Raw genomic sequence first — 13395 nt, 5'->3', positions numbered from 1 at the left:
CTTCTGAGAGGAAGAGGATGACTCTAGTGCCACCTATTGGATATAACAAGACTAAAACTGTAATGGTTCGATGTTGACTTTTAAGATTGCTACGTCCAATAGGTAGCGCTATAGTTCCTGTTCTCTTCCTCTCTGATGAGGATGTGTAAAGAGGATCATTGAATGGCCTATATGTCTCCTTACACTTTCATGGTGCTCTCCACAAGGAGAAATGTTCCCCCCTTCCATAGTCATCGTGTGTATTAGAATGTGAAATTATATTCTGCAATTAATACAAAAATGTTTCAGTTTTTGTTCTAGATATCAGGTTTTTGTACCTGACTGCCATTCTCATTATCCCCATACTGATAGTTGTGTGCTGCCTGTACTGCAAGAGGAAGAAGAAAAAAGGTAACGAACTGTAATTAAACTTCGGCTGCATTGTTAGTATAGGGGAATTGTATTATGAACAGTGAGGACCCTATTGAACTTGGTATGAAACCCTAATGCACAATGGGACTCCCCATAATAGCTGTCACAAGGGTACGACGACGGAGAATGGTCCCTCCGATTTCTGGTGTCAGGAGATCACAGCGCAGGGTTTCATACACACTTGCTCAGGTTAATATTGCTGGCTGTGCAGAGTCTCCTGTATCCAGTGCTGCTAGGGTTAAGTGGATCCTCTGGTCTCATGAAACACTGAGTATAAGCAATAGTCAGCTGTTCTCTAATGCTACTTAGCTCTGCTGTAAAGACTTCCCTCCTAGCTCAGGTAATTGCTGGTGATAGTTTCTGCTGTACTTGCCTCTAGAGCAGGGGTGGGCAATTAATTTTCCCATGGGGCCGCATGAGAAATTGGGATGGTTTTAGAGGGCCGGACTAATATAATTAACTCAGTTTTACCCAATACTGTATATAGCATATATACTATCCCTTCATATACAAACAGTAAGTTACGGACTGTGTGACCCCTCGTGGCCCTGCACGCACACATGTCCTTTTTTTTCTCTGGCAGCACGGGTGTCACACGGATCGCACACTGATGTGATCTGTGTGACATCAGTGTGACAAATACCAGAGAAAACACGGGTCTTTTTAATAAAAAGATTTTCTATATTTGCCTCTCCCCAGCGCTGCTGTCTCTGGCTCTGCTGCCTCCCGCTCCTTATCGCTGGTAATTATACTCACTGAATATTCACTGCAGTGAGCAGCTGGAAGCAGGGACAGCGCTGGGGACCGCATCGCTGGGTGAGTATACAGGTGTGTGTGTATGTTGAGAACCTGGAAGCCGGAGCATCTCGGGGACTCGTCACAGTTCCCAATGAACTCTGATGAACCCATGAAGCTGTAGCGTGGGTGTCGCAGGATGGTCATCAAAGTTCATTGGAAACTCTGATGACCTCCTGGAGGTCACTGTGCTTGCAGAATACTCACCTGTCCATGCGGTGATGTCCTCAACGGAGCTGTGCCCGGTGCTGTCATCGCGATGCTCCGGCCTCCAGGTCCTGAGTGCGGTGAATAATCAATGAATGAGCAGTGGTCAGGAGCGGGAGGCAGCAGAGCTGAAGAAAGCAGGTAAATATGGAAAATCTTTTTATTTCACAGACTCGTGTTTTCTTCGGTACCAGTCACATGTATGCAAACAGGTACCGGAGAAACGCAATCAGGCCCTGTAATGGAGGTATGGCGCTGCAGGGGGCGGGGAGAGAGCACGTGGTACCCGATGTAACTCCAGTACCACTCGCAGTTACGGGCTTTTCTCTCTGCACGCACGCACACATACATACACACACGCACACGCTATATACATATATACACAAACAATCCCCATATACTACATCACTACACCCCCATATACACCTGTAATATGCATCACTTCACCCCCATATACACCTGTAATATACATCACTACACCCCCATATATACCTGTAATATACATCACTACACCCCCATATACACCTGTAATATACATCACTTCACCCCCATATACACCTGTAATATACATCACTACACCCCCATATACACCTGTAATATACATCACTACACCCCCATATACACCTGTAATATACATCACTACACCCCCATATACACCTGTAATATACATCACTGCACCCCCATATACACCTGTAATATACATCACTGCACCCCCATACACACCTGTAATATACATCACTACACCCCCATATACACCTGTAATATACATCACTGCACCCCCATATACACCTGTAATATACATCACTGCACCCCCATATACACCTGTAATATACATCACTGCACCCCCATATACACCTGTAATATACATCACTGCACCCCCATATACACCTGTAATATACATCACTGCACCCCCATATACACCTGTAATATACATCACTGCACCCCCATATACACCTGTAATATACATCACTGCACCCCCATATACACCTGTAATATACATCACTACACCCCTATATACACCTGTAATATACATCACTGCACCCCCATATACACCTGTAATATACATCACTACATCCCCATATACACCTGTAATATACATCACTGCACCCCCATATACACCTGTAATATACATCACTACACCCCCATATACACCTGTAATATACATCACTACACCCCCATATACACCTGTAATATACATCACTTCACCCCCATATATACATCACTACACCCCCATATACACCTGTAATATACATCACTGCACCCCCATATACACCTGTAATATACATCACTACACCCCTATATACACCTGTAATATACATCACTACACCCCCATATACACCTGTAATATACATCACTTCACCCCCATATATACATCACTACACCCCCATATACACCTGTAATATACATCACTACACCCCCATATACACCTGTAATATACATCACTACACCCCCATATACACCTGTAATATACATCACTTCACCCCCATATATACATCACTACACCCCCATATACACCTGTAATATACATCACTGCACCCCCATATACACCTGTAATATACATCACTACACCCCTATATACACCTGTAATATACATCACTACACCCCCATATACACCTGTAATATACATCACTACACCCCCATATACACCTGTAATATACATCACTACACCCCTATATACACCTGTAATATACATCACTACACCCCCATATACACCTGTAATATAAATCACTACACCCCCATATACACCTGTAATATACATCACTACACCCCCATATACACCTGTAATATACATCACTACACCCCCATATACACCTGTAATATACATCACTGCACCCCCATATACACCTGTAATATACATCACTACACCCCTATATACACCTGTAATATACATCACTACATCCACATATACATCTGTAATATACATCACTACACCCCCATATATACCTGTAATATACATCACTGCACCCCCATATACACCTGTAATATACATCACTACACCCCTATATACACCTGTAATATACATCACTACATCCACATATACATCTGTAATATACATCACTGCACCCCCATATACACCTGTAATATACATCACTGCACCCCTATATACACCTGTAATATACATCACTGCACCCCTATATACACCTGTAATATACATCACTGCACCCCCATATACACCTGTAATATACATCACTGCACCCCCATATACACCTGTAATATACATCACTACACCCCTATATACACCTGTAATATACATCACTACACCCCTATATACACCTGTAATATACATCACTACACCCCTATATACACTTGTAATATACATCACTACACCCCCATATATACATGTAATATACATCACTACACCCCCATATACACCTGTAATATACATCACTACACCCCCATATACGCCTGTAATATACATCACTACACCCCTATATACACCTGTAATATACATCACTGCACCCCCATATACACCTGTAATATACATCACTGCACCCCCATATACACCTGTAATATACATCACTACATCCACATATACATCACTAGACCCCTATATACTACACCTGTAAAACTACATTGCCATATACTACATCACTACACCCAAAAATTACTCACCAGTTACCCCCCCCCCCCTCCTCCCTTCCACTCCCCCCATTGTCCCCTCAGATTTCTAGTCACCACTCACCTTTCCCTCCTCAGGCACCTCTGTACGGTCTCCCGCTGACATCCTTCTTCTCTTGTACGGCTCCCGCTGAGCTGCTTCCTCTCTCCGTACGGGCTCCGGCTGCTGCATCTTCTTCTCCTGCCGGGGTGGGAACTTTTCAAATGACACACACGCGCGCCGTACTGACGACATCAGGGCGCGCGCGCGTGTGTCACAGAGAAAGTGCCGGCAGGAAACAGAGGACAGATTCCTGCGTTCCGCTGCTGCACTGTGCGGTGCTGCAGTATCTGTCCTCTGTTCCTTGCCGGCACGCAGCGTGTGATGAGGGCAATCTGACCACGGGCCGCCTGGAGCCTGGAGCTCCGGACAACAGGTCAGATTGCCCTCATCAGTGACCGGCCAGCAAGGACGCCCGGAGCCAGGCGGGCCGGTCACAGAGAGTAGGCGGGCCGGATGTGGCCCGCGGGCCGCCCCTTGCCCAGGTCTGCTCTAGAGGGAACCTGTGAGCTGAGGACAAGGAAGCCATTCAGAGAACATTTGCTGTGTGAAAGTTGTGTTTGTTTTCCCTTCCTTAGGGGTACTTCTCACATAGCGAGATCACTGCTGAGTCACGGTTTTTGTGACGCACCAGTGACCTCATTAGCGATCTCGCTGTGTGTGACACTGAGCAGCGATCTGGCCCCTGCTGTGAGATCGCTGCTCATTACACACAATGCTGGTTCATTTATTGGACGTTGCTCTCCCGCTGATAAGCACACATCGCTGTGTTTGACAGCGAGAGAGCAATGATCTGAATGTGCAGGGAGCAGGGAGCCGGCGTCTGGCAGCCTGCGGTAAGCTGTAACAAAGGTAAATATCAGGTAACCAAGCGAAGCCCTTTGCTTGGTTACCCGATATTTACCTTGGTTACTAACGTCCGACGCTCTCACACTGTCAGTGTCGGCTCCCTGTACAAGTAGCCGGAGTACACATTGGGTAAGTAAGCAAAGCGGTTTGCTTATTAACCCGATGTGTACTCTGGCTAGGAGTGCAGGGAGCCAGCGCACACCACTTAGCGCTGGTATCCAAGGTAAATATCGGGTAACTAAGCGCTTGGTTACCCGATACTTACCTTAGTTACCAAGCGCAGCATCGCTTCCACGCGTCGCTGCTGGCTGGGGGCTGGTCACTGGTCGCTGGTGAGATCTGCCTGATTGACAGCTCACCAGCGACCATGTAGAGACGCACCAGCGATCCTGACCAGGTCAGATCGCTGGTGGGATCGCTGGAGCGTCGCGAAAGTGTGACGGTACCCTTAGTCCTCTATGGTCTTTCTCTCTGGTCCGTTCCTCATTATTAACTCTTGTTGTTTGGAGTACTTTGTATGATTGCTGTTTATTACCCGTGTCTGTCTAATCCTCCTTGTGTCTTTAACCTAGAGCAGGACTAGCGTTCCCGCTGCCCTGCGCACTATACAGGGCTGAGTCCAGGGAAAGACAGGTATAGGCATGTGATCCGCGACAGGGTTAAAGAATCCGTATAGAGATGTTAGAGAGTGCAGGGATCAGTCTCAAGTGAGTTTAGGAGGTGACCCTACTCCCCTTTCCCTAGCACAAGAGCCCACCGTTGTAACGTGTACCCTGTGTGTTGCGGCGCTTGCTGGGGGTTCCCATGTACCTGGCGGAACCACAGCATTCACTGCGTGACAATAGGACCCCTGTCTATTTACGAGCCCGGCATTACTACTACTCTACTGAACCTATTGTGAGTTTTTAACATTTTGGTAATTCTTTTTTTTCAGAGGAATTTGGTCAGAGATGACTCAGCTGCATTTCATTGTAACAGGACATTAATACGTTGAAATGCACAGGTCACACGCTCTACCCACATAGATTAACTAGATAACCACATGTATAAGAACATAGAGGTCACTAGACAGCATGTTCAATGCACGTCCGCATGTTACCCGGCCAAGGTTATTAGCGAGGAGTTTCAAGTTTTGTGGTTTGGAGCACAAATATAGTATAACAAAGCAATGAGAAAAATCCAGCTGGACTCCAGAGGATAAATAAAAATTCTTCTTTATTTATTTCAACTTGATTAAAAAAATATCCATATTGCAAGTAAAGACAACGGCTTGTGCACACTGATGAATGGCAGATGTATACCACAACGCGTTTCGGCGAGACGCCTTCCTCAGGTCATAGTCAATACAAGACTGAAAGGATATTTATAAATGTTTTTCCTAAGCAGCGAGCCAACCCACATGTTCTTAATAAATTAATTAAATAAATAGGGAAGTATATGCTGCTCAGGTAAAATCACAGAAACAAAAAGATCCAAAAATACAAAAACAGACCATGAAGTATTTATCTAACCATAAATATTCATCCAGATAGACCAAAGAAAATTAAAAATCAAATATAATTAGTCAATTTACATTTAAATATGTATAAAATATTTATATGCATTTCTTTTTTCAAAATGGACAGGAAAATCACTAGATGCAATACAACCCCTGCTAAATAAATATATACAGTCATGGCCAAAAGTTTTGAGAATGCTACAAATATTAATTTTTACAAAGTCTACTGCTTAAGTCTTTCTAATGGCAATTTTCATATACTCCAGAATGTCATAAAGAGTGATCAGCTTAACAGCAATTATTTGCAAAGTGAATATTGGCTAAGAAAATGAACTTTAACCCCCAAAACACATTTCAACAGCATTGCATTCCTGCCTTAAAAGGAGCAGCTAACATTGTTTTAGTGATTCCATTAACACAGGTTTGGGTGTTGATGAGGACAGGGCTGGCGATCAATCAGTCATGATTAAGTAAGAATGACACCACTGGACACTTTAAAAGGAGGCTGGTGCTTGGTATCATTGTTTCTCTTCAGTTAACCATGGTTATCTCTAAAGAAACACGTGCAGCCATCATTGCTCTGCACAAAAATGGCCTAACCGGGAAGAGTATCGCAGCTACAAAGATTGCATCTCAGTCAACAATCTATCGCATCATCAAGAACTTCAAGGAGAGAGCTTCCATTGTTGCCAAAAAGGCTCCAGGGCGCCCAAAAGGACCAGCAAACGCCAGGACCGTATCTTAAAACTGTTTCAGCTGCGGGATCGGACAACCAGCAGTGCCGAGCTAGCTCAGCAATGGCAGCAGGCTGGTGTGAGTGCTTCTGCACGCACTGTGAGGCGGAGACTCTTTGAGCAAGGCCTGGTTTCAAGGAGGGCAGCAAAGAAGTCACTTCTCTCCAGAAAAAACATCAGGGACCGCTGCTGGGACTGCTGAGGACTGGGGTAAAGTCATTTTCTCAGATGAATCCCCTTTTCGATTGTTTGGGACATCAGGAAAACAGCTTATTAGGAGAAGAAGAGGTGAGTGCTACCACCAGTCTTGTCTCATGCCAACTGTTAAGCATCCTGAAACGATTCATGTGTGGGGTTGCTTCTCAGCCAAGGGAATCGCACCACTCACAGTCTTGCCTAAAAACACAGCCATGAATAAAGAATGGTACCAGAATGTCCTCCAAGAGCAACTTCTCCCAACTGTCCAAGAGCAGTTTGGCGCCCAACAATGCCTTTTCCAGCATGATGGAGCACCTTGCCATAAAGCAAAGGTGATCACTAAATGGCTCATGGAACAAAACATAGAGATTTTGGGTCCATGGCCTGGAAACTCCCCAGATCTTAATCCCATTGAGAACTTGTGGGCAATCATCAAGAGACGGGTGGACAAACAAAAACCAACAAATTCTGGCAAAATGCAAGCATTGCTTATGCAAGAATGGACAGCTCTCAGTCAGGATTTGGTCCAGAAGTTGATTGAGAGCTGCCAGGGAGAATTGCAGAGATCCTGAAGAAGGGTCAACACTGCAAATATTGACTTGCTGCATTAACTCATTCTAACTGTCAATATAACCTGTTGGTACTCATAATATGATTGCAATTATATTTCTGTATGTGATGTAAACATCAGACAAACACAATTAAAAACCAGAGGGCAACAGATCATGTGAAAATATAATTTTGGTGTCATTCTCTAAACTTTTGGCCATGACTGTAGATATAAATAATTATATTCATTTGTCAAACACATTGAAGGAACCCGGGTATACATGAAATTAGTTGCCTGTAGGTATATGAAAAAATCCAAAAACATCAATAGCATAGGATCAAATCTTGTCTGCTATTTAGTCCCTTGGGGAGGTGAGTATCTAGCATAAAAATCCATTGGCTTTCATGATTAAGTAGCTTTCTCCTATAGTCACCTCCTCTCTATGGTTTAAAAACTTTTTCTATACCTTTAAATTTGAAGGCTATCAGATCAAATTTAAAGGTATAGAAAAAGTATATATATAATATATACACTGCTATTATTGTTCTTCTCTTATTTATTTATTGTTAGAATATCTACATGTGTGCAAATAGCTACTTTAGAGAGGAAGAAGACAGGGACTCTAGCACCAATATTGGAAGGAACAACCATAAACATTAGTGATGAGCAGACTTGTTCAAAAGAGGTTCACCAATTTTAAATTCGGTACAAGCCTTGGCTCGTTCGATTCTGTCCCAGAATCATGATAATTTTCAAAAAAATCGGCAAAGATCGGTTTTGTTGCGTCACTGTTCACGGTTACACTATTGCAGAAACCATCCACTTCTGGTCCATCACAGCCATGTCAAGTATTGACATGACTGTGATTGGCCAGGGAAATCACTGTAAAAAAAAAAAAAAAAATAAGGAAGCAAAATGGTTAAAGCAGGACATACCTACCAGTCTGCCTGCGGCTGTAACACTGCTTCCGGGGCTGCTCATTATTCCTCGTGCATATGCACTGCTTCCCCCTCTCTCCATCTGTGAAAGCATCTGTGATTAATTGGCCTCACAGTAGTGGTCTGTCTGCCCAAGTGAAGTGTAAAAATAAATAAATAATTGGAGTAGGGTCTCCCGTAAATGGATATGCAGCGCAGATAAAGCATACGGCTACAGCTGCAGCCCCCAGTTGTGCATGATATCTTGGCTGTGTATCAAAAGACGAGGGACCCCATGCATCTTATTTAATTATTTAAATTAAATTTAAAAAAAACAGCGTGCAGTCCCCCCAATTTTGATACCCAGCCAAGTTAAAGCCAACAGCTGGGGGCTGGCATTCTCAGGTTGAGGAGATTATTGGGCTCCCCAATTTGTTGGAAAGCCCCTGATGAGCCCCTGAACATTGACAAGGGCGAAATGCGTCGGGCATTTCTTGAACTTTCATATATCCAATATGAATCATGCTCTTATTGGGCATCCGTTGCACTAATCTGAACTGTGTCTATAATTGACAAAAGTATATTATGGTCATAATCTATGTGACTCTCATTTCTATCCTTTATACTGAGCACATGGACTCGTAATACATGACGACATCCCTAGACCCCACCCTCACTCACCTAAGTAGTGATACAGACAAATTAGCTACTGTGGACTGAGCACCTCTTCCTCACGGTGGTGTTACCAGTGTTGGGGTTGATTCCATCTATTAGGGGACACTTCTAACCCTTCAGGGAGGGACTAACTAGGGTCAAGCCGTCGTGGAACGGGGGCGTCTTCACTTTAGGACGCCGACCCCCGTTATTGAGGAAGGGTCAGGTTAGGGAAGTTTTTTCCTCCCTTTCTCAAAATACACCCTTATTTTAATTATACATGTTTGTAAGTGATTTTTGATAAATAAAACATTCTAATTTTAAAGTAGTCATACTCTGGTTTTTGCTAAAATTTCTACTTTATGTCATCTATATTGGTATATAAGAGATTATTGGGCTCCCCAATTTAAAATAGCAGCCTGCAGCCACCCAGAACCGTCGCATCCATTAGATGTGTTAATCCCTGCACTTTACCCAGCTCATCCCGATTGCCCTGGTGAAGTGGCAGTCAGGGTAATATACAAAGGGTTCATGGCACCTCACAGCTGCCGCTAAGCCCTAGATTAGTAATGGGAGGTGTCAGTGAGACCCCCATTACTAATCTGTAAGTGAAAAGAAATAAACACAAACACCAAAAAAACCTTTATTTGAAATGAAATATAAAAAAGCACACTCCTTCACCCCTTTATTAACTACCAAAACACCCAGGTCCGACGTAATCTACACAGCTGCCTGCTGCGGCTGCAAACAGAGACTGGCTGATCCACAGCTATGAGTAGTGACGACATTGAGTTTATGTGCAGTCACAGCTGGAGGTTGCCATGATACCGCACTTGTGGTCGCAGAAAAGCTCACCTTAGGTGAATCAGACCTGCATCTCCTGGCAGAAAAACTCATTTTTTTTGCCCTGAGATGCAGATTTGATGCTGAAATTTATACACCAAATTCCTGCGTCAAATCTGCATCTCCTGGCAAAAGATTGCATCACAACTACATGCGTTATGATGCGGTTTTGATGTGTTTTTTTTTTTTTTTGCCAGGAGATGCAGATTTGGTGCAAGAATTTGGTGTATAAATTTCAGCACCAAATTTGTGTCCAAAACAGTTTAAACGCCATTTCAGTGCAGTTTTCTGCCTGGAGATGCAAATTGGGTGCAGAAATCTGGTCTTCCAGCAATTGTGAGGCCCAGAAACCTTAAGGGAACCTTTTAAGAAAGCCTTTAGGTTTCTTGGAGTTCCCAGCTGTTGAGACACCTGGAGGCTGTTAACTTTGGTAACAGTTCACAGCCTCCAGATAACCCAGCAGCTGGGATTTCAAGGAATGTTAAAGGCTCTCTTAAAGGCTCAATTAAAGGCTCTCTTAAATTTAATGGGTTGAAAGCTGCCACAAGACCCAATGGATGTGAGCTCTGGTAACCGAAGGTTAATTTTTTTTAATTATTTATTTAAACAAATAATAAAAAAAAACTGTGTAGGATCCCCTCCATTCTTCAAAACCAGCCAAGGGACAGCAGACAACTGAGGGCTGATATTTTTAGGGTAGAAAGGGCCATGTTATTTGGCCCTTAACAGGCTAAAAATAGCAGCAACCCTAGAAGTGGCGCTGTACTCAGCTTTTCCTGTTGCACTGGTGCGGTGGGAAACGGGGTAATATATGGGGTTATGCCAGGTGTGAATTGTTAGCAGGCATCAAGCCCTGGTATTGGTAATGAGTGGGCATCTATCATACATCACCATTACTAATCCAATAGAAATATAAAAAAAATTATATGAACAAACACCCCCTACTACAGCCCTAGTTCAACAATTTATTAAAATTGTATTTAAAAACAAGTCCGCCGTAATCCATTGCAATATCGCACGACTTTCCCCAAAAGCAAATCCGAAACACATAAAAAGAGAAAATGATCAAGGAAATTAAGACAAGACACCCTCATTAACCAATTTATTTCCCTGCAAAAATTGAAATCCAAATTCCGGCATAAACCAAAAGGGGGTCCCACGATGTTCCAAGACTCACTGTCCAAGCCAATCAAGAACAGGGCAGGGAAAGCAGTTACTGCAGATTCGTACACTGCTGTGAGAACCACAGCAATGAACTGGGATGCCTCATGAGGTCAGCCCAGGTCACTGCAGCGGGTCACACAGTAGTATATGAGCCGCAGCAGGCAGTGACGAATGGTGACAGTATGAGTTAACCGCAGGTCAGTGCCCGCAGCTCTCTTGCGAAGCATCACAAGAGCCCGTGGCAATGAACTTCAATGAACTCATGAGTTCACCGCAGTTCAATACCCACGGCTGTTCTCATGACAAGTATTGCGAGAGCCCTCTTGCATTTCTTGGCTTGAGAACCGCGAGCAGTGAACTGAGTTGACTAATCTAGGGCTTAGTGTCAGCTGTGAGCTGTCATTAACCTTTTATATTACCCTGATTGCCATCACACCAGGGAAATCGGGATGAGCCGGGTAAAGTGCCAGGATTATCACATCTAATGGTTGCGACAATTCTGGGTGGCTGCAGACTGCTATGTTTAGACTGGGGGGCAAAATAACCATGGGCCTCCCTAGCCTGAGACAACCAGCCCCCAGCTGTCGGCTTTAACTTGGCTGGGTATCAAAATTGGGGGGAACCGCATGACATTTTTTCGGGCAGACAGACCACTACTGTGAGGGCAACCTATCAGAGACACCAGCAGTCTGACTGTACCAATCACAGATGGTGGGCAGGGGAAGCAGTGCATACGCATGAGGGATAATGAGCAGCCCTGAAAGCAGTGTGACAGCAACGTGGGAGACTCTTAAGTATAACCATCCCTCTTTATTCCCTATTTTCTTTATTTTGCAGCATCCCTAGCCCTTAGTAACACCAGCTTCCCTAGCTCTTACTAAAACATAAGTTATGTCTCCTAATGAATTCAATGGTGTTCGGATATGTTCATCGAGCTGTTTGGTGAACATTGGGAAAGTCGTCGAAAACTAAATAAATCGAACCTTGACAGGTTTGCTCATCTCTACTAAAGATTGATGATGAGTGAAGTGCTCGTTACCCAAATTGAGAGGACCGGCTCGATTCGAGTAACAACTATAATGGATGTCTATGGTTAATTCGCTCATTTTTCTGTCAGACCCTGGAGGACAGGGAAGGCCGGAAAAATGCATGGGGAAGATGCCTGAACAGATCTCTAAAGCCTGCGTTACACGTGTTGATATGTCATGCGATCGCACCCGCCCCCATCGTTTCTGCGGCACGGGCAATTTGTTGAATGTGTCGCACAAAGTCGTAAACCCCCGTCACACGTACTTACCTTCCAAACGACCTCGCTGTGGGCAGCGAACATCCTCTTCCTGAAGATAAAAAAAAAAAAAAAAAAAAAAAAAACACTTTTCTTTATTGTCTTGTGGTATTAGATAGCCTTTTGGACTCAAAATTCATGACAATGGTTCACGCGATTCATGAATCTGGCACAAAGTCAAAAATGGACTTTCTTCCTGACTTGAACTGTTTTTGTGACTGTTGCACAGTGCATTATCCAATCTGTGTGACTGACAGCCTATCATGCCCTGCCTCGGCAGGATCTGAATGGCTTAAGAGCATGGCAGACACAAGGGCCATTGTGGGGGTGCCAATGATCTGACAGAGAGTGATCTCTTGTTAGGGACCATGCGCACGCTGCATTTTTGTCGCGTTTTGGGGTTCAGTTTGTGGCACAAAACTGAATGCATTTCCTACCCTAGCAATGTCTATGAGCTTTCAGTCTTGCTGTGCATACGTTGCTTTTTTTATGGCTGCAGTTTTGTGGTGAACTCCAAAATGCAACATGCCAATTCTTTTTGCATTTTTCCCTGCGTTTTTCACGCATTGCATTCAATGAAAAAAAAAACACATTATCAAAAACGCATAAAACTTGCATGGAAAACGCATGA

The 13395-nt window shown here is 43.9% G+C and overlaps 1 protein-coding gene across 1 annotated transcript in view; it reads left to right on the top strand.

Moving 5' to 3' along the window:
* LOC142286390 (cytotoxic T-lymphocyte protein 4-like) overlaps window positions 1-13395 on the top strand; it is a 46744-nt gene that overhangs the window by 13392 nt on the left and 19957 nt on the right. The window contains exon 3 of the mRNA XM_075333361.1: window positions 289-390. Within this exon, the coding sequence (XP_075189476.1) occupies window positions 289-390 (102 nt within the window). The remainder of the gene's footprint in view (window positions 1-288; window positions 391-13395) is intronic.

The sequence above is a fragment of the Anomaloglossus baeobatrachus genome, chromosome 1 (assembly GCF_048569485.1).
Source record: "Anomaloglossus baeobatrachus isolate aAnoBae1 chromosome 1, aAnoBae1.hap1, whole genome shotgun sequence".
Lineage (NCBI taxonomy): Eukaryota > Metazoa > Chordata > Amphibia > Anura > Aromobatidae > Anomaloglossus > Anomaloglossus baeobatrachus.
The sequence above is the reverse complement of the archived record's forward strand: the minus strand, read 5'-3'. Positions and strand labels throughout refer to the sequence as shown.